This window comes from Podarcis melisellensis (assembly GCF_964234715.1).
Source record: "Podarcis melisellensis genome assembly, chromosome: 7".
In the NCBI taxonomy this organism is placed as follows: domain Eukaryota; kingdom Metazoa; phylum Chordata; class Lepidosauria; order Squamata; family Lacertidae; genus Podarcis; species Podarcis melisellensis.
This window is the reverse complement of record NC_138539.1, coordinates 41,734,741-41,756,989: the sequence shown is the minus strand read 5'-3', so window position 1 is coordinate 41,756,989 and position 22,249 is coordinate 41,734,741. Positions and strand designations below refer to the sequence as shown.

The following is a 22,249-nucleotide window of genomic DNA, read 5'->3' as shown; positions in this document are numbered from 1 at the left end:
AGAGAAGAAATTGAAGGAATACACTTTGTAAGCTATATCAAAACTATTTCAAACAAAATGAACGCAATATTACTAAAAGTAACAGTACATCAGTTTTTAGCATACTACATTTCAAGAGACAATGTATTTTAAAAGTACAAACATTTTAATGTGCAAAATAAAATGTCATAGCATGATTCTTTACAATTTCCAACATTAGTTTTCAGTGCATTAAATGTGCATCTCACAGCTGGAACAGTAAAATAATGTTAAGTACACTTTCCTCTGATATGCTGCAAGTACTTTTTTTTTTAACAATTCACATAGTTTACATGAAAAAATACAAGCTCAACTCTTTAACAAGATTCTGAAACAGACCCAGACATCCAAGGGGAAAAGCATGTTTTATTATCCATATATCAATTACCTCTAATTTTAGCCCAAAATATTAAAGGACCAAGAGGGGTGGGGTAAAGTTAGTATTCTCAGCAGACTTCAAAGTGACACAATTATCATTACTTTGTTTAATTATAATTTCTCTTTTTAATCTTAAAAATCATATTTCCAAATATAGGCATTTTTAATTGTCAACTATTGGAAATTCTTAATTGTCAACTACTGGAAACCAGAAACAAAATACAATTTTTTAGGGGTTTTACAAGAGGCCATGGATAAAGAGAATATGAATGGCTCCCAGCTCCAGTCTTATGCTACTTTAAAGGCACATGGCATATTAAGATCTGCTCTAGAATGGTGTGTTCAACCAGGAAATAATGTACAATGTATCTTGGATTATTATTTTTATATAGATTAAAAATGAATGCATAATATATATATAAATATATACCTATATAAAAGTTATGCAACAAGCTGACATTTTAAAGTTAAGCATTTGCATTCAAATAATGTGGCCATATTAAATCTGGTAAACGTGTGGCATGTTTAACTTTGTAAAAGTCCACTAATGAATTGGGGGTGAGGGGAAGAAGAACACCCAATGTAGAGATCTAGATAAAATTTTAATACTCTTTTAAATGCCCGGTTTACATCATGTCTTCCTGACATCATTGGTTTTTCAGCAAGAACTCTTCATATTTAACTGTGTAAAATGCCCAGTTGAATTTTGCATACTGTTTAGAATGATAGGTGTCTCTTGCAACGTCATAACATAACATAAGGACATAACATAAGACAACAAGCCTGCTGGATCAGGCCAATGGCCCATCTAGCTCAGTTTCCTGCTCTCAGGGAAGCCAACCAGATGTTTTTCAGAAAGTGGGATTCAAGCACAAAAGCACTCTCCCCTCTTGTAGTTTCCAGCAGCTGGCAATCAGAAGCACTGCTGCCACCAACTGTGGATGTTGAGCATAGCTGTCATGACTAGTAGCCATTGACAGCCCTCTCCTCCATACATTGGTTTAATCTACTTTTAAAGCCATCTAAGTTGGTGGACATCATTGCCTCCTGAGAGAGCAAGTGCCACAGTTTAACTATGCACAGCATATAATAAAAAAAATTATGCTGAGGCTCTAAAGAAGTAATTTCACGTGGTATTAACTGCACTAATATAAGAATATACTAAATAATAGCACTTATAACATGGTGATCTTCACCCATTCCACAAAAGCTGGTGAAATTAGAGAACACAGACAATGCTCATTCTTTCTAGAGGTCATGAAGGAAAGAGTCTTAGGTTGTTGCAGAAAATGCACACAACTTTAAAAAGAGAAGCTTTTGACACCAATGCCAATTATTATGTGAGAAATCTTCAAAACATACCCCCTTGGGGTAACCCCAGCTCCAGCGACTTTAATGTAAATAAATTTGAACCAATGGCAAATGTTCTGAAAATTTCATTCTGTTCATATTAAGTCTTTCTGCCATCATTCCCCTCCTATTATCACTCATTAATCTCTTCTAATGAGCACATATATCTGCACTTTCCATTTAGGTGGGAAGGAGTTATTTTAAAAAGAAATCTACAAGCAGCAATATCTTAATAAATAGACTGACTAGGCATAAATCTGATACCAACACTATTGGCACACAATAACATCCTTGATGGATTCCCAAAATGTACATGCAATATGCATAAACAATATTATTTCAAGCATAATCAGGGAATCATGGCATTGCCTAAGTAATAAATAGAATAAAAAATTAAGGATTATTCACAGAAAAATTAGTGGTAAAATCACGTATGTAGGCATATAGGAGCTCAAAATAGTTTACAACCATAAGCAGCAAATTGGTCCTTCATTGTAAACCAATCGAAGTCTTTGTCTAGAATTAACTGCTTACATGTTATCTCATGCCAATAAACAAAATCCAAGAGACTGAACACAAGTATTCTCAAGCACATACAGAACTCTTGAATGCTGCCATGTTCAAAAGCTTGTTAATTTAAAAGATATTTACATAACATGAAAAATATTAAAAACTTCATTTTAACTGTGATTTCTTGAAAGCATATTTCCTGGGTGAAAATGATTTTTCTTGACTTCTAAACAAGCAACACGACTGTTAATTACAGTTGAGACGAGTGGTTTCTGTTGTGAAAAATGTGTCCAAACAAGGCTTGAATAGTGTTGGTTTCATGACGTAAACATTTTAAGTAGCAGCCACTAGGCGGGTTTCTTTTCACAAACTGGCACATAGTCATACATACAATCATTTGACTTCTTTTGTTAAGTCTTCAGAAATATCTGGTGTGATGTCTTTAACTTGCGGTTTTAAATCAATATTTTCAAATGTTTGATCCATTTATTCTGCTGTTCCATTAATAATCTTGGACAGGAGCTAGTTCTGGCATAAGGTTTACTGTTACATTTGTATACAATTTGCTGACTAAAACAGTAGGTGTATATAGCAGATTATTCAACCCATCAATGTACTGACGCTCTCGGGAATATCTTAATAGTTTATACCTGTGGAGAGCAAAAGTAAGGAGCGTTGCTAAAAGCTATGGAAAGTCATGTTTACTGTAATGGGCTGCAATCTGAAAGTGATTTTCAGCCTTTAAACAAGCAGATAATTGTTTATCAAATGTAAACATATTCAAAATAAAAAAAGCTTTGACAATATATGAACAGTACCTTACAGGTTATATGGCATACTATTACTTACCCAGTGCAACACTTTAACAGTGCAACCATATACATCTCTATTAGGAAGTAAGTCCTCTTGAATTCAATGGGGCTTACTTCCAGATATAGGCTATTGGCCTATGGCTGGGAATATGCGAACACAAAATAAGCTAATGCTATTTAGTGCTTATTTTGACATCAGAACCAACCAATTCAAATCCTAGACCAACCATGGTGTTACTCAAGATGTAAACTCTACTTGGATATTTGTCCACACACCCAAGAGCACGGGAGGTCCTGTCATGCCATCTTTATTGTGCTGACAGCCCTCCGTGAGTTTGAGTTCCACTCATGTGAAGAGGAGGAGGTCCTCTTCTTCTCATGAAAGATCACCACAGGAATTGGAACTGTGATCATTCAGGGTTTTAAATTGTATCTTCATCACACCGGGAATAACAATGATAAACTTGAGACATGTTTTGCATGTGAAGAAACTATATACATGAAGAAGAAGAGGAGTTTGGATTTGATATCCCACTTTATTACTACCCAAAGGAGTCCCAAAGCGGCCAACAATCTCCTTTCCCTTCCTCCCCCACAACAAACACTCTGAGAGGTGAGTGGGGCTGAGAGACTTCAAAGAAGTGTGACTGGCCCAAGGTCACCCAGCAGCTGCATGTGGAGGAGCAGAGACACGAACCCGGTTCCCCAGATTACGAGTCTACCGCTCTTAACCACTACACCACACTGAATAGTTGCAACTGTTATGTTTTGCAGCTAACAGCATAATATGCCGAAAACAAAATCTCCTTGTGAGCATTTTGACACTAAGCCATTTTTCTTACCGTCCTAAGAATTGAACTTCTCCTCGGTGATGATGAGGAATAGACTTATACTTCCCTAGCTCTCCTTCTGGTCTTGATACGTTGTATCCTACATAGTGAACCCTACAATTGAAATAGTTAACATGTGTAAGAAAAACTTAAGATTTGTAAAGCCATTTTGACTGTGGGTGCAATCCTACGAACAATTTGCACAAATTAGAGTAAATCTTGTGGATGCAAGGTATCTTTGAGATATTCACCACAGTCAGACATTTTAAAACTGAACATAGCTTATCTGGTCAGCTGTGCAAAACATCTGAATGTGCAAGATTCATCCTGCAACATGTCTGTTTGTCTCTGACCTATACAGAACATGTATGTCTTTATTTTTATTTATTTTTAAGCTGTTAGGGAAGGGTAATAAATTTTGATTTACTTGTTCGCTCTCAGATTATACTGAAATTCACATAAATGTTTTTAGACAATCTACTAAAGAGGAAATGTCATGACAGAAACATTGGCAAGAGTCTTTAAAAACACACATCTTCCAATTAACTGCAACTGCAAACTGGAAAAACAATAGTGAGGCAGCAGGAACACGCAGAAGAACCATCAGGCAGATCCAGTCATACTTTTCAAAACATGAGCAGGGGAGACATTTCTTTTGTTTATAGCCTACTTATTAACTAAAGAAAATTCTCCCAAACATATTCTGAGTTTACTTCACTTTTAAAACTTATCCTTATCCTAGTTATGTTTCTTTGAAGTTCTTTAAAAGAGACTACCATCCGGACTGCCTAATAGGATGACTTGTATGTAGAATGTTGTGTGTTGTGCCCCATCCTCAGATTGCTTTATAATGAAGGGCAGCATATAAATTTTAATAGCAAATAACTTAATAGAAAATGCTTTGATGTGCCATTAAAGTGATAGGAATTAGCATGATGTTAAATGACTGTTAGATACTAATTTACAAGTGTCTAATAGGCACCTGGACATCTGAATAAATCTTCTATCTCAATGCCAGAAGATAACTTGAAAGTCACTTCCATCTAGGCGATCAACCTATACATTCTATAAACACTCACCTATTCCAGAGATCATCATCTTCTCCACCCCATCCCCAGAAAGCATTTGGAAATCCATTGATTTTTTTGAATTGTTCTATTGTTAGTCCACTTACACCACCAAAGAACTCATTGTATGGAAGACTGAAAATGACAGCAGGCAAATTTCATTTTCTTTAGTGCATTTAGGTAAAAATAATTACTTCTTCCTACAACTTTCCACATTTGACAAACAATTAACCTTTTTGAAGAAATGAATACACCTTTTAAAATCAAAGCCTTCACAATTTTGTTAAATCAATTCAATAAACACAGAGGCCAAGTGAATTTCTATAAGGTCATCTTGCAGCTGTGTACAAACACACCATCTCATAGAAACCACACAAGGAAAACACTAACCACATAGTCAGGAGGTTGGATTTAGGCATACAGGTGTAAAATAAAGATTTGGAAATATGGGCTGGGGTTCATAGAATGGCACAACTAGCTCCATGAAACTAATGATGTTTTAGGAGCAGCCCCTATTCACATGTATTTAGAACAAAAATAAAGAGACTTTCAAAAGCAGGTTGTGATATGGCATGAGAATCTACTTTACAAAGCATAGGGAGGAAGCAAAAATCATATTGGGTATGCACCTATAGAACCCAACCATGCAAATGCAAGAAAAGAAGAGCAAGGAGGTATGATATAAAGCAGCTGAGCAATAAACATGCAAGGTGTGAGGGGAAATGTAGGCTGAGAGCCATAGGAATAAAAGACAGCCATGGAGCAAATGGGCAGCTGAATCACAAAGACCAGGAGCTTTAGAAGATAGAAACTAAATCTGCCATGGCCATTGCAAGATTAAGCCATGGGAACAGGTTTTTAGGTAAGGGAGATATGTAGTCAGAGTGCATACATCACTGAGAAGAGATAGTTTTTTGTGATTTCAACTAGTAAGTAAGTTTTATTATGGGAGGGTTGTTTGTCAAAGAATGATAGGGAGTGACTTTCAGCCTATTTGCACAATGTAACTACATAGCTATGCCAATGCAATACATGTCAATAAGGTTAACAAGGAAACTTCTTAGAAAGCCCAATTTCATTGAAAGGAAACTGCCTCAGTAGAAGGGCTAGGTAATAAAACTGTACATATTTTGTGAATTAAAAGTGTTTAAAACCTTCACATTTGCAAGTTCATGTTGATCTTTTGAGATATGAGATGTACCTCAAAGTAGTTACAGTCCAAAACTTTTTCACTGCCATATCTGTATTTACAATTACCAAATTCTGTGCCAAAGCTTAAAAACCCATAGTCATATATGGAAGTTATACGGAATGCATGGGCCTTTTAATCCATAGATCATCTGCATGAACTGCTTAACATTTGTTATAAACAAATACTAACTTTTCTGTTTTATACTGTTTCAAGGAACGTCTAGTAGTACTAAATTTAACCCATACTTGTGGGACAGGAGGAATGACTGACTTAAATATTTATTTTCCAATGTTATGCCATTTCCTAATGGCAAAGCTTTGTCTAATTCAAAACATTGGTCATAACTATAGAAATTCAGAATGAATTTTCTACAATCACAAATTAATTGAATTCATCACTTACATGTACATATATTTGTCCAGCTTTGCGGCGAAATGTCGTGGCATCTCACCACATCCATAATAATTTCGATCATTTTCAGGTAAGTGATCCACATCATGAAAAATTACACAGTCCCAGTCACCATCCTTCATGGCTTCTTTAAAACCAATGTTGAAGAGCATTGCTCGGTTAAATGGCTGTGTTCCAGTCTTAATAAGAGGAAAAAACAAGACGTTAAGACTGTAATCCTCACCCAGGAGTAAGCACCTTTGAATTCTATGGCACTTCTAGGCAACATGGTTAGGATAGTGCTGTAAATGTGTTAAATAAGAACTGACATAAAAGAATTGACTATCGACATAAGATAGATACAGTGGTACCTTGGGTTAAGTACTTAACTCGTTCCGGAGGTCCATTCTTAACCTGAAACTGTTCTTAACCTGAAGCACCACTTTAGATAATGGGGCCTCCTGCTGCCGCTGCGCCACTGGAGCACGATTTCTGTTCTCATCCTGAAACAAAGTTCTTAACCTAAAGCACTATTTCTGGGTTAGAGGAGTCTGTAACCTGAAGCTTATGTAACCTGAAGCGTATGCAACCTGAAGTACCACTGTAATACAAAACTTTAACATAAAAAGTTTTCTTAATATATAATGTTTGCTACTTCATAGCAAACGTCCCCCTCCCATAAAATATTTGAGAAGGCCAGGCCCCCCAAAGCTGATGGGCATTACCATTTGAATGATGTGTGTGACATGTCATGTGATTGATTGGGCAGGGCAGGGCAGGGCTTACCTGGGACCCCCGCCCAAATATTTTAATCAAGTTGGCACCTCTGGCTACATTACTTCTAACAGCAGAGTAGCAGAAACATTGTTAAAGTCATAGTATGATATAATCATAAAACTGTAGAGTTGAAAGGGACCACGAGGGTCATCTAGTCCAACCCCACTGCAATGCAGGAATCTTTTGCCCAATGCGGATCTCGAACCCATGACCCTGAGAGAGTCTCATGCTCTGCTGACTGAGTGATCACAGCTGATTTGGAACAACCCACAAAATCAGATATGCAATGCCACAGTTAAAATTATATAAACTAAGAGACAATCTTCTGAAGCAAAAGAATTAGTTTTTAATTCACCTGATTAAAGGAAACATTTTAAGGAGTTTTGCCCAAAGCTTCCAAGAGTAATATTTCTTGGGACTCAGCTAAAAGGTAAAGGACCCCTGACAGTTAAGTCCAGTCTCGAACGACTCGGGGGCTGCGGTGCTCATCTCGCTTTACTGGCCGAGGGAGCTGGCGTTTGTTCACAGACAGTTTTTCTGGGTCATGTGGCCAGCATGACTAAGCCACTTCTGGCGAAACCAGAGCAGCGCACTGAAACGCCGTTTACCTTCCCACCGGAGCGATACCTATTTATTTACTTGCACATTGAAGTGCTTTCAAACTACTAGGTTGGCAAGAGCTGGGACCGAGCAATGGGAGCTCACCCCGTCATGGAGATTCGAACCGCCGACCTTCCGATCGGCAAGCCCTAGGCTCTGTGGTTTAGACCACAGCGCCACCCGGGACTCAACTACAGAGCTGCAAACAAAACGTTTTGAATGTGTTGTAAAGTGCAATATACAAATCTGACACTAGATGGTGACATTTATTTTGAAACATTTATTTTAAAAAAGCATTTTCATAGTATTTTTATATGTGTGTAGATTCCACCTTGGAAACCATGATTAACATAGTTCCAATGCATTATTTACAATAATATATTTGAATTCATTCTAAAACAAATATAAAGCCGCTCACCTGTTCAACAACATAAAAAGCAAATTCCAGCCTTTGGTTTTGTAACACTGGTATCAGGTGTCGGAAAAATATTGGAAGATGTTCATGGCGATTCCGAAAAGGAATGAGTATTGCAACCTTCAAATACAATGAGTATGTGTGTATAAGTATGTGTGTATTTGTTACCCTGCATCTATCATACATACAGTATTACTTTTAAACTACATTTCAATGTCAGCTTCTGGTCTGAAAAACACAAATTACACATATACATAACATATATATTTTATATCATTTTGAAGATGTGTTCCAGTATTGCAAAAGAAAAACCATGCCAAGACTTTGAAAAAATCACCTAGCTTTATTAGGTCATGCTGCACACAGACTGAAACATTTAAGAAGTATTTTTAGATGTTAAGAAAATATCATCTTCACCTTCACCTCACCTTCCACCGTGGTTTACAGTCCTTGGGCCTCCAGTGACCACCTGGTTCAATGTCTAAATCTTTTGAAAATATCTTCTGAATTTCATCCAAACCAATTTCACTCATATTGACATCAATAAAGCCTCCTAAGTTGTGAAAAGAATGAAGTATTAATGTGAATTAAAAAAACCAACCTGAAGTTGTTCATAATTATCACTTAAAATAGAACACTACTGTGATAAAACTAAAATATATAAACTCCATAGGTCAGGCATGGGGAACCTCTGAAATACGGGCCAAATTAAATGTGGGGCAGGTAAAAATGCAGCTACAAAATAACAATTGGGAGCCTTTACGAGCACTCCTTATTTTTCTTTGACATTTCTAATGTTTGGCAGCAAATGCAAGCCCTGCTAGAATTGGATCCACCCCAGAGCTTCCGAAAGCTTATTGCCACCAACTGCAACCCCCTTTACCACATGGCTCTTCCTTTGCAGTCCCCATTTGAGTTCAAGCTATTAGTGTCATCGGCCCAGTCTTGTGGAACACTCTTCCAATAGAGATTCAACAGGATCATTCTATTTCAGAAAGTTTCAATTTTGAAAGGTGGGCTGGAAACTTTTCTATTCCATCAGGCAATTTCCATAATAATTAGCTGATTTCTGATTAAAAAAAATAAAATCATATGGTTTTCACTGGATGGCCTTTCGTACGTATAACTTTTGTAAACCACTCTGATATTTTTCATGAATAGTGGTTTATCAATATTTTTATTAATTAATAAAATAAATTGTGGTTAATTGCGGCAATGGGTAAAAGTTCTCTCCTGCAAGATGACAGAATCCTCTAACTGAAAAGAACACTGCACCTGAACGCACTGCTTTCAAAAAATGAATTCTCGTAGCCAGCTCTGAACTGTGGTATGAACTTCCAAAACTTATTTTTCTACTAAACAGTTTTCATTATTAAAAATAAATAAATCTAACCTGTTTTTCTTCTACTTTGAGGATTCTACAGTAGTTATATAAATTATATCCATATTCATCTAAGAAATAGTTTTAATATAAAATATATCCATACTCATCTAGGAAATAATTTTAATACACTTTATTGAAGGAGACTATTTCAAAGCAATTTGTAGTAAAACAGATCATATGTCAAGGTGAACTTACTCATGTAGGGCAACTTTTCCGGACAAGGTTGGCTAGGAGAGTAAGTGAAATTTTCTGGAAGGTACATCACAGTTTGTGCAGGGTTATCACTTGAATTGTTGCCTTCAGGGTAATCTTCATAGAAAGAAATACAATTACAATTTAAAAGAGAAAGAAAAAACAGAATTGTTTCTATGTTTATAAGATAGCATTGCCACCTGCATATTATTTAATTTTAAAACATCTCTCTCATATACTTTCTGAGGAACTCAGAAAGATACAATAGAAAAACAAAATGCCAATGGAGTGATAAAGGGTTATGTCCTGAGAATGATGTTGTTCAATATCTTTATAAATGACTTGGATGAAGAAGAGTTTGGATTTGATATCCCACTTTATCACTACCGAAAGGAGTCTCAAAGCGGCTAACATTCTCCTTTCCCTTCCTCCCCCACAACAAACACTCTGTAAGGCGAGTGGGGCTAAGAGACTTCAGAGAAGTGTGACTAGCCCAAGGTCACCCAGCAGCTGCATGTGGAGGAGCGGAGACACGAACCCGGTTCCCCAGATTACGAATCCACTGCTCTTAACCACTACACCACATCAACAATTTCCTTTCTATTAATCATCTGTTTCTGACATTACAATGTTTTTGGGACCAGATTAAGGTTTTTCTGCTTGTCTGGACATTTTAAAAGGTTTACATTTGTCTTTAGTTTGTCTTTATTTGTTTTCAGCTGCTGTTGTTTAGTTTGTATTCTTCTATGTTTTGCATTTATTGGGTTCAATTCTTGCTGCTCTTATTCTATTCTTATTCCAATCTTATTGTACGCTATTCTAGGATCTATTTCATGGCCATTTTAGAAATTTTTACAATAAACAAAAGCATTGTAATCTACGGTTCACTCAACAGATGGTTATGAAAATGTTCTAAGATAAAAAATGAAAAGCATAACGTTCTTACCTGTGCCATTTAAAGTAGCATTTTTATTAGTGTACAGCCTGATCATATGCCCTATTGTTTTCACATTTTCTTTCAGCATTATACCTCGTGCTTGAACCATAAATAGATACGTATTTGCTGTTGAGAGATGAAATATCATTCAAAATTGGCTTCAATTTGAAACTGAAACTATAAATGTTACTCATTATTGCACAATTACATGATTGACAAATATAATAATATATATAGTCATTTCCAAATATAAATTAAGGCACTGAAAAAAGGGGGAAAGCTGTGGAAGCTCAATAACAGTTGGAAGTGAAATGTACAAAGTTCAATATTCAGTGTAGAGTACCTGTCTTTTTCTTCACTAACTCTGAAAAGAATCAATTAAATATGAGAACATGGTAATATTTTTTTTGAACTTACTTTATGCAAAGGAAAGAAGGGAGAAGGAAGAATTACTTATAAGCCTGACATCTGGCATCTCTCTGTTTTAAAACGTGATGAATGCAGTCAGCATTGACAATGCTGGCACATTCTGTCAAATAATATACCGTATTTTTTTTCTCTGTAAGATGCACCTTTTCCCTCCTAAAAAGTAAGGGGAAATGTGTGTGCGTCTTATGGAGTGAATGCAAGCTGCGCAGCTATCCCAGAAGCCAGAACAGCGAGAGGGATCGCTGCGCAGCGCTCCCTCTCGCTGTTCTAGCTTCTGGCTTAGCCGCACACAGCCTCTTCAGGGCAGCGGGGAGCCTTCGTCCCACTGCCCTGAAGAGGCTGCACGGCTATCCCAGAAGCCAGAACAGTGAGAGGGAGCGCTGCGCAGCAATCCCTCTTGCTGTTCTGGCTTCTGGGATTCAGATTCCCCCCCCCCCTTGTTTTCCTCCTCCAAAAACTAGGTGCGTCTTATAGAGCGAAAAATACAGTATATGAAAGCAGAGAAGAGAGCCATACCATCAGATGTGCTTCTGCATGCCCCTGTATCATGATACAACAGTGACATTATAATGAGGAAGCATGAGAATATGAAAAGAGCCTGCTGAATCAGGCCAATGGGTCCCTCTAGTCTGGCATTCTGCTCTCACAGTGATCAACCAGATGCTTATGGGAAATCTGCATAATAAGTTTGCCAACCCGCTGTCATGATTTCTTCTTATGCCATTTTCTCTTCCCAAGAGAAAAAAACACATTGTTGCTTGATTTATGTGGCTACTGGCATGCCACAGGACAACCATGCAAAAGCTGGATATGAATCAGGCCCAACTGTACATAAAAGTATTATTTACCCAAAGCAGCCTTTGTTGTGACATAAACTGTAAGAAGAACTCGAACTGTGTTTTCAGCTAGTTGAAATGTCAATGCTAGTATCAAGAATGCAAAATATCACATAAACTAGTTGGGCATGTGTAAGTTTGGTCCATGTCATTTAAGATATCCTGTAATCCATAATTATTACCCTGAATGTAAACATGGAAACAAATTTAAGTCTGGATTCAACTCACGAGTCACGTGAATGGAAGCCTGCACAAGGACTTCCATTAGTGTAACAGGGCTTTCTCCCCATTCCCCTGTGAGCCCCCTGCACACACACCTCAAATTAGTTTGAGGGGGTCAGGAGAACCCCCAGAACAGCACACAGTGGGAGGAGACAGAGGATCATTCCATCTGGCAAACTGAAATGCTTGTGCTGATAGAACTTTTGCCATAGCACTACAATGAATTTCTTCCTTAGTTACCACAGTAAAACACTTCAATATGGTAACCAAATCACACATCACAACCAAAGAAAAGGTAAGTAGTCATGAGGCTTTCACAACTAGATTATTGTTACTTAAATCAATTAAACTTGTCATTGCACCACTGCACTGTAGTTTAATCCACAGGCAGACATCCTCTAAGGAAACATATTCCGTTTGAAACCAACGTGAAATCAATTTTGTTCAATTAGTAATTAAAGGGTGCTGTATAAAGAAATGTGAACTTGATTTTAAAAATAGGTAGCCATTCCACAATATGAAAGTTCAGTGCAAGTAAATATTAGGACTTATGTCAGAAAAGAAAGATTCATTTTCCTACTGAACACTATGCACTATCATGAATACTGATACATCCTAAATCATATAGGATCTTCTCAATTTTATATTCTCCCTTTTTGAGACAAGTTCATATCCAAATCTATTTCCAGATTTCCTGCTTAACTGTACCAAGAAGCATATGAAGTAATCACTTCTGTTTGAAAGTAGTTTATGTCCAATTTTTTTAAAGTGTCAACTAGTGGATGTTCTCCTGATATTTGTTATCCTCTACTGCAGGTGTGTAGTCTAATTTGTGGTGCTGGGCCAGAAAGAGGGGATTTTTTTGTGTGCCATCCAACCCACTGCCCTTCAACCTTCCTAACTAAACTCACAGAGCTTGTCTGACACGTGGTGCTGGAGAACCCTTTTATGGTGGTGTTGGGAAACTTAATATTCAGGCTAAGGCTGCCACAAATGGGCCAGCTAAGGACCACATGGCCTCTGTGACAGCCATGGGGCTGTCTCACTGCATCAGTGGTCCAACAAATGTGGGTGGGCACTCTCAACCTAGTCTTGCCACAGAGCAGGTTGGGGGCTTGCTGTTAGTCTGTTGTCATGGGTGGATCATTCTCTGGTTGAGCTAAATGTAGTAACTCCACTCCGCAAGGGTTAGTTCACCCCCAAAGACCAATGGAACCAGATGGATTCCTGAGTGCCCTGGGGGATTTTCTGGCTGACATGGCTGGTGCCCCTTTCAAGGCTCTTGTCTTACTGTAGAATGATGAGAAGTAGAACCACCAAAACAATCACTCCTGAATGCCCTTGTCATTACTGTGGGGCATGTAGATCACCTTTGTATTTCAGGTACACAGGAGGATTGGTGACTAGAGTCAGAGTTGGAGCCACTCCAATGGAGGCATCTAGAGCACTGTCAGTTCCATCTATACTGGATCAGTTTAGATTACTGTACTGTGAGAAGGTGCCCACCTTAGCTTCTCAGAGCTAGCCTTAGGGCAGTGTTGGGTCTCTAGCTGTTTCTGAACAACAACTTCCATCATCCCTAGCTAACAGGACCAGTGGTCAGGAATGATGGGAATTGTAGTCCCAAAACAGCTGGAGACCCAGGTTTGGCCAATACTGCCCTAGGGGATTGACAGGGTGGATCCATGGAGTGACAAATACTTCATTGGAGAAGGGAGAGAAAGAAATTGCCTTTAAAGAGAGAGTGGAGCACCACCTCTTTAAAAAGACTCTCATCTAATATGTCAAAAGCCAGGCTAAACAGGTATTGCCTTCAGCACTCACCAAAAGCTGTACAAAGAAGATGCTGGATGCACCTCTGTGGACAGTTCCACAACTTAGGCGCTGCTACAGAGAATGTCCTCTTTTGGGGGACTACATCCGGAACCAATATGGCCCCTCTGTTGATCTTAACACCTGAAGGGGGTCTGTAGGGAAAGAGGTGGTCTTTCAGGTATTTGGTGCCCAAGTCATTTAGGGCAGAGCTGCCCCAGACAGGGCAGGTGAAGCAACTGCTTCAGGCAGGAGAAGCCTCCCAGGCAGCACTCCCTGGGGAGCACTCCCTGGGGAAAAATTGAAGCCATTTTGGGCAAAATCTTTCCAAAAATTGTGCCATTTCTCCGCCCATGTCAGATGAGGCAGGGTGCGTGGTGGCAGCAGAGCAGATAGGGCAGCAGGAGCCAAGTAGGTGGTGCCAGGAGCAGCAGCAGCAGCAAGGCAAATTGGAACTTCCCATTTCACCTCAAGTAGTGAATTGGGATGCGCCACCCCTGATTTAGGAATTTAGGAACTAATGAGAGTACAGTCGTACCTTGGTTCTCGAGCAGAATGCGTTCCAAGAGTCTGTTTGACTCCCGGAACCGTTCAAAAACCAAGGCGCGGATTCCAATTGGCTGCATGAGTGTCCTGCAGCCAATCAGAAGCTGCAGAAGCCATGCCAAATGTTCAGCTTCCCAAAACCGGAACACTCACTTCGTTCAAGAGCCGAAACATACGAGTTCCAGGGCATTCAGCAACCAAGGTACGACTGTACCTTGAAATGAGTCCAGAAGTGAAATGGCAACCAGTGCAGCTGTTTCAAAACAGGAGTTATGAGAGATCTAAATGGAACCCCACCCAGTAATCTTGATGTTGTAATTTGGACCAAGTGAAGTTTTCAAATCATCTACAAGTGGATTAATGTAGTAGATGTGGCCACAATATTTTTCGCAGGAGGAATTGTTTTTAAATGACTGCTATAGAGTATTTGTGTGGAAAGGCTGAGAACTCAGGCTTTATAGAAATAAAATGTAAAATTGTCCAAAGCTCTCTCAGCATAATTGCATGGGCTGCTCGCATTAGAAACTATGTCACAAGCACTGTCCAACACACTCCCATAACTCACAAGTCTTACATATTCAAGTGTCATAATGAGCAGAAGAGTGCATCTGATATCATCACCAACTAGAATTACCAAACAGAATGCAGGTAAAACTGGTATTTTCTTTTGTTAGAAGCCCTACTCCTGTAATAGCATGTTATAACAGACAAGTGTGCATCTCTCACAACACAAGGACAAGAACAATCCATCCCTTTGAAAACATATGTACTTCCAAAATGCATTTATTGACTGTGTACACACAGGAATGTTTGACCACCGTATGCTTTGCCATTCACCCAACACAATGAAACTGCATCAGTGTAGCATGTCAATTTATGAGTTCACACTTGTGCATTTCTCACTCAACACCTGCAGCATCAGGTAATAATGACTTGCAAGTGTGAGATCAGCCACCACAAGATCAAACAACATAGACTTTTTGATCATCGGCTCCTTGTACAATCTCAAACATAATGTTTTTCAATGGAGAATCGCATGTGAGGAGGAAAGAAAAAACACGCATATGCACATGTATGAATGAACCAAGTCCCTGGTGAATCCTTGGAGCCCTTTTGGAACGACATGCCCTTTAATCCCACCCACCGACCTTGAAAAAACGCAAGCCGGGGATCCCTTCTTACCTATTCCGGGTGCCACATAAATGAAATACAGGCAAGAGGAGGAGAAGGAAAAGAAGAAGAGAAAGACGAAAATCGAGCGGTTGGAGACTCGCAGCGCCTTCGTGAAGAGAGACATGCTCCTGTTCCGGGGCAGAGAGGCAGGCCACCCCCCTCCCTCCCACCGGCTGCAAGTGGCGGCTGCGCTTCCCAGGCTTGAAGGTGCAAACCCCACCCCCACCAAAATGAAAAGAAAGAAAAGGCAGGCTGCCCACAGACTGGATGCCAAGCCAAACCACCAGCTGCTAAGACAGACCACGAAGCCAAGAGCGAGGCCTCGGGAGAGCAGGAAGCCCCGCCAGCGGGGACGGACTCCCAGGCATGGTCAGCGGGGCGAGGGTATCCCACACAGGATGGGCCAGCCTGGGGACGGAGAGAAGGTCCGGCGCGGGGGGGGGGCACAGAACGAAGCGGAGGGCGGGAAAGGGGGCAGCGCGCGCCACCCCAAAGGGAGGCGTCAAGGAAAAGGGCGAGCGCCCGCAGCCCTGAAGGGAGGAGGGCGATGCTTCATGACGCAGGTGAAAGACGCTGAGGAAAGTGGGAGGGGGTGTCGTTGTGGTCCCTCTAGGCCGCCCCCACCTCCCTGCAGTCCGAACTTGGCGCTCCCCCTGTGAGGCGGGAAGGAGAGGTGTTTCAGCAACGCCTCCTGAGGGGAAGCTGCTGCCGTTTGGCTCCGGGTCCTCTCAGCCCACCGGAAGCCCCCGCTGCTGGTGCCTTGGCCGACGCTGCCCGCCTCGCCATCCTGCCGCAGGCTGGGAGCGGTTGCCGTTCGGGCATCCCTAGCCGCTTTCTCTCCGCTCGGCTTGCTGCTCTTGCTCTTTTCCCGAGACCTGCCTCCTCCCACCAGCGGGTTTCTCTCGGACTGCGGCGGTGGAGGGAAAGTGCGGGGTGCCCGGGCTGGCGCGCGGGGAGGGGGGGGGCTCCACGGCGTGACGAAGGGGAACTGCAGAACTCCGTGTCGCGCGGGTGGCGGCGGGGGATGATGGGGGTGGGGAGCGCGCGCCGCTCACGCTCGCGTGGGTTGGAAAGGCGGGCAGGCGCGCGCGAGGAAGGAAGCGCGCGCCGGTCCGCTCCCCGGGCCAATGCGGAACCTGCGACGAAAGGAGAGCCCTTCTTAGTCCAGCATCCCGTTCTCACATTGGCGAACCAAATGCCTGTGGGGAGCCTGGAAGCAGAACCCAGCACAAGATTTTGCAGAGGCACTAAAAACTACTTAAAAAAAAAAAGAATAGGGAAAAGAAAACCTTAGAAGGTGTGAGGAACCAAACGTCACAGTGAGGACTAAGCATACTCAGTATGCATGAGTATGCAAAGCTCACTGACTGGGGAGGATGCAATGGAAAACCAGAAGGTTTTCACATATACTGTACTGTACTACTGGCAAGCCATCTTATATTTTTGCTGCTGGTTCTTCCAGCCTAAGTGCAGAACCTTGTATTTGTCCATATTGAAATTCATTTGGTTACTTTTGACTCAGTTCTCCAGTCTGTTAATGTCACCTTGAATCCTATTTCTGTCTTCTGAGGCATTAGCTACCCCTTCCAGTTTGCTGTCATCTGGAAATTTGATGAACATCCCTTCAATTATTTCTTTCATAAAGCAGCTGAACAACAATGGATGCAGGACAGAACCCTACGGCACCCCACTTGTCATACTTTTTTTTACTCTTCCCATGTGCTATCAGGGTTTCGATTTAAGGGAGATTCAACGGAACACACTTTAAAACCCTTTTCAGATCTTAGTGGTAAATACACAAAGGTCTGACAAGCACTTTGTGTGCCCAAGGATGTTGGGGATGTCTCCGGACAGCGCTGGCCCCTGGCCTCTTAAGTGAGATGGGCGTACAACCCTAGAGTCGGAGACGACTGGCCCGTACGGGCAGGGGTACCTTTACCTTTACCTTACCCCTCTTCAAGTGTTCCAAATGGGGTTAATTAAACACATGATAGGGAGGCAGTGGGAATGAGCGAGTTAATTCTTGTCTAGTGTTAGGAGCCTATCTTCAGTGGGGAAACATTTCTATCTGTGGGGGCTCCACACACATTTTTGTTGGTTATAGTCATACTTAGGCATTCACCTGCACACATAGGGTGTTAAAATAGAAATGAGAGCAAAGGCACTCATGCAAATCCTACTTCCGGGTCATGTGGCCAGCGTGACGAAGCTGCTCTGGCGAGCCAGCGCAGCACACGAAAACGCCGTTTACCTTCCCGCTATAAAGCGGTACCTATTTATCTACTTGCACTTAGGGGTGCTTTCGAACTGCTAGGTGGGCAGGAGCTGGGACCAAAAGACGGGAGCTCACCCCGCCGCGAGGATTTGAACCGCCGACCAATCAATCGGCAAGCCCTAGGCACTGAGGTTTTACCCACTGTGCCACCCGCGTCCCCTGAAGAGGGGTAAGCAGTGCTTAAGATGTCAATCTGATCGATCTACCTTTTCTAATTAGAAGGAGACGGAAGAACAGAGTGAAACATCACAGAAACTGGGCAGCTAGGATTGGAAGCATTGCTAATATTTGATACTACCACTAGATGTCACCATTTTAACATACTCCAAAGTTTTATAAATAACAATATGTTTTGTTTTACCTTTGAAAACTTGGAGTAATCTTTTCTGTAGTTATCAAAGCAGTACTATTGTCAGCACATACAAATGAAGATCAGATCTATATAGTTTGATAATCATTTTCTAAAAATGTTCAGCCCTCCTTAATCTCACGCTTCTAATAAGAAATGCAACTCTAAGAAATGATGGGGCAGGACAGGAGGGAGATAGAGACTGACACAGACAGTTCTGCAACCCAAAGTCCTCTGGTTACTCTGCACTAAGAGGAGATAATAGACATTCTGGAATTTTGAGCTGAGGGAATCTGTGTTTTTTATTGAAGAAAATAGAGGTTTTATCTATTGGGATGTGAGTATGGCAGCCACTCACGTTTTGTAAGGCCCTGTAAGTTCATTCAAAAGGGATGGTAATGCGCAGTGCATTTCCCCCTTCTTTTCTTTTTAAAGAGGTGCAGGATTCACCATGAACACCTCCCTTGTTCTCTGATAATGGCAATGGTATTTTGAAGTCAGCAGTACCTGAACTACTGCGGTCAAGCTCTCTCAGTCCAGGAACAGTATCAACTGTCACACCAGGCACAGCTGGTAATAATAATAATAAATGTTATTTATATCCCGCCCTCCCCAGCCGAAGCCGGGCTCAGGGCGGCTAACAACACTAAAACAGTGCAACATTATAAAAACATTATAAAAATTAATTAAAATCAAAATTGATGGCAACCATAAACTAAATGGTAAAGGACATTTCTAGTCATTGAGGCCACATCAGCCCTGTACACAACCTATTCCTTGAAAATCTGGAAGGAGAACCGTCAGACAAGATGCACTCATTTATTCTAAGCACGGCTCTAAACTAAAGTTTCTCATCTGCAACATCCTTTGTACTTCCCAACTCCACGTGAGCTTTGCAGTTGGATATCATCAGCTAGTCCCTAGTGGAGTGCTAAAAAAAGAAAGCAAATTCCTGAAGGCTTTTATTTTCCACTGAGAGCAGACATCTCTGGGTGCTTATGACAGTATCCCATAATTGCCTACACGTGAGATTTCACTGACATGCAAGTGAGAGGCAGGGTATAAATAACCTTTTTTCTACCAAGAACACTTATTAATTATCCATGAGGAGAAATGTAGGTTGAGCATGTGCCTTGACTTCATAGGCTGTGACGTTCATTCAGCAGCCACAGTCCAACACGAGTGACAGGTGGCTCCACGTGCATGTCTGAAATGTTCCTCCAGCAGAGGACATGTTGTGGATAAAAGTAATGCAAGAACCGGAAGGCAACCTTTAAATTCGTGAGTGGGAGGAGAGAAAAGACAACCTTCCTTAACATGAAAGAGGCAAGGCCTTTCCTGGTAGCAAATTCATTCAGCTTTTATCCACTTCTATTAATAGCATTTTGTGCCTGTCTGCTTCACCCTGCATTAAATATCTGACAGATATTTTACCACACACATAGCACAGTGTGCATAATGAAATAGATGCACATGGATTTGTCACCTGTGATCAGTCTTCACCTATGATTCCTGCAGTTTCCCGCATAGAAGTGTCTTCACTGCAGGAAATTAATCTTATGTGAAGTGGCACAGTAGAACACTGAAGAAACAATAAGATAATCTTGTCAAATTTAAGGATCACTCATATGGCTCTTTCCATCTCTACGTGGTGCTGAATTATGACACTTTCACTGTGATTTCTCACCCTTGTTGCATGAATAGTGGAATTTATATAAATTATGGGCTGTTTGATTGTTTCAATTGGCTACAAAGCTAAGTTGATATGAAGTCAGGGGTTTCTGGAGTTAGGGAGTGGGTGAGGCTAAGCCAGCCCAGGATCCATTCTTTCCCAAATAAATCCCACTACCACCACATGATGGCATTAGGCAAGAATAACCTACTTCACAGGACTGTTGTGAGGAGAAGCATGTATTGTACACCACTCAGCTCCTTGGACGGAAGGCTGGATATATATATAATAATAATAATCTTAAATAAATATTGTTAATATTTTGCCAAAGTACTTAATACATTTAAATCCAGTCATTCCATGCTAGAATCTCCCTCTGAAAATCCTTTGTTAAAAAAATGGCAGCTTTCAGGTCAGTTTTGGTGTGTACTGGGATGCTGAAATCATCTCACCATGCTTTCTTGATATTACCATTTACATTGTGAGATTTGTGTCTTACTCTTTTGACTTGTATCTTTTTATTGTTTAATGCAGGCTGGCAGGTGATAACATGTATTCCATCTGAAAGTGAATAAACAGTGTTGTATCAGATATTACTAGATCCTGTAGCAGAGTTGTCTGGGTACATATGAGGACAGAGTTAGCATGTAGGCTTGTTGCTAGGTTTAGTCCCTGTGTTTGTTAGTCTGCTGTGTGACTAAGTGGCTGTTGTTTGTAAGTATTCTACATTAGGAATATATGTATAACCATGAGCTGTCCTAAATAAATAAATAATCTATAGATCGGATCGGATCCAGCTATTGAGCTGGTAACCCATGCCTCAGCAATGCCCCTTCAGACTGTGAAGGTTCACATGTTCCCCCACGAAAAACAGCATTGCCGCCTGATCTGCTGTTTATTGCTGTGTACGCAACACAAAGCACATTTGAAGCACATTCTTTACCTCAAAGCAGGGGTGCCAACTTGAACAAAACACTGGGGGCCCCAGGTAACCCTCACCATACATAATGGATCACATGACACAGTGCATGCACACCATTTCAATGGCAATGTCCATCAACTTTGGGGGGCTCAACTCCCTCAAATATTTTATTGGGAGAGCAGAGCTCCCTTGGCTCCTGGTAGTTGGCTCCTATGCCTCAAAGAATCTTGGACAATGTAGTTTGTTGCTGGGAATTGTAACTATGTAACAGGTGAACTAGAGTGCCCAGAATTATTAAAGGGGGTGCGGAAATATCTTGAATGTACTTTAAAGGTATAGTGTATACATAGCCTATCTGTAGATCAGAAAGGTTTTGGGTTGGGGGGGGCGGGTTGGGGTTTTTTGTTTTGGTTTGGTTTTTTTTTTGCTTATTTCTGCATAAAGTTTTTCTTTGCCCTTCTGGACCCTGGTGCCTGATCAAGTTAGGAAGTATATGCTCACAAAAGACACTTCTGTGGGCATATTCCTAGGTGGAAGAATAACCGGCCAATGGAGATAGGTGTCGTGTTTATAGTTCCTCCCCTTATTCTGTTATTACGGTTGTCCACATGTGGTGTAGTGTGGTGTAGTGGTTAAGAGCGGTAGACTCATAATCTGGTGAACCGGGTTCGCATCTCTGCTCCTCCACATGCAGCTGCTGGGTGACCTTGGGCCAGTCACACTTCTCTGAAGTCTCTCAGCCCCACTCACCTCACAGAGTGTTTGTTGTGGGGGAGGAAGGGAAAGGAGAATGTTAGCTGCTTTGAGACTCCTTCGGGTAGTGATAAAGTGGGATATCAAATCCAAACTCTTCTTCTTCTGTTAGAGAATATGTGCTAACACTGAGCTTATTCAGGCAGAAGAGCTGGGTTTAGTCTCCCCTATGCCACACCAGATTGTTTATTGGTATGAATACCAAACAGGGCTATGTGTGTATGTATCCCTTTTCAGTTGATGCAATCATTTGTACCAGGATGTGTCTCTTTGCAACATTCCTTTTGAGTTTTTCCCTTTCGTTGGGCCAAAAAAATGTGGAAAATGCAACATACAATTGTGATATAAATCAACAGAACTCCACTGAAGAACCTCTCTTTAATTTAGCAAGACTGCAGAATCAGTACA

The 22,249-nt window shown here is 40.9% G+C and overlaps 1 protein-coding gene across 2 annotated transcripts; it reads right to left on the bottom strand.

Moving 5' to 3' along the window:
* Positions 1 to 124: 124 nt before the first annotated feature.
* Positions 125 to 16,919, bottom strand: B4GALT6 (beta-1,4-galactosyltransferase 6). 2 transcript variants are annotated; one of them, XM_081918563.1, is made up of 9 exons: positions 15,880 to 16,917; positions 10,862 to 10,978; positions 9,919 to 10,032; positions 8,768 to 8,892; positions 8,343 to 8,459; positions 6,560 to 6,747; positions 4,978 to 5,100; positions 3,911 to 4,012; positions 125 to 2,906 (listed from the first exon to the last, which is right to left on the bottom strand). In XM_081918563.1, exons 1-9 carry the CDS (start codon positions 15,992 to 15,994, stop codon positions 2,759 to 2,761), a joined length of 1,149 nt encoding a protein of 382 aa, XP_081774689.1. In that variant the 5' UTR covers positions 15,995 to 16,917; the 3' UTR covers positions 125 to 2,758. The 2 variants fall into 2 exon arrangements, with proteins under 2 accessions (XP_081774689.1, XP_081774690.1); XM_081918564.1 differs by lacking the exon at positions 4,978 to 5,100 and having other exon boundaries at positions 15,880 to 16,919.
* Between the last annotated feature and the right edge of the window lie 5,330 nt (positions 16,920 to 22,249).

What these genes read in the sequence shown, in the direction of transcription:
- B4GALT6 (XM_081918563.1), bottom strand. Translation starts at nt 15,994, where the DNA reads ATGTCTCTCTTCACGAAGGCGCTGCGAGTCTCCAACCGCTCGATTTTC. An exon ending in TTATGTGGCACCCGGAATAG is followed by an intron (nt 10,979 to 15,879) that starts GTAAGAAGGGAT and finishes ATCTCTCAACAG; the next exon opens with CAAATACGTATCTATTTATG. An exon ending in TGCTACTTTAAATGGCACAG is followed by an intron (nt 10,033 to 10,861) that starts GTAAGAACGTTA and finishes CTTTCTATGAAG; the next exon opens with ATTACCCTGAAGGCAACAAT.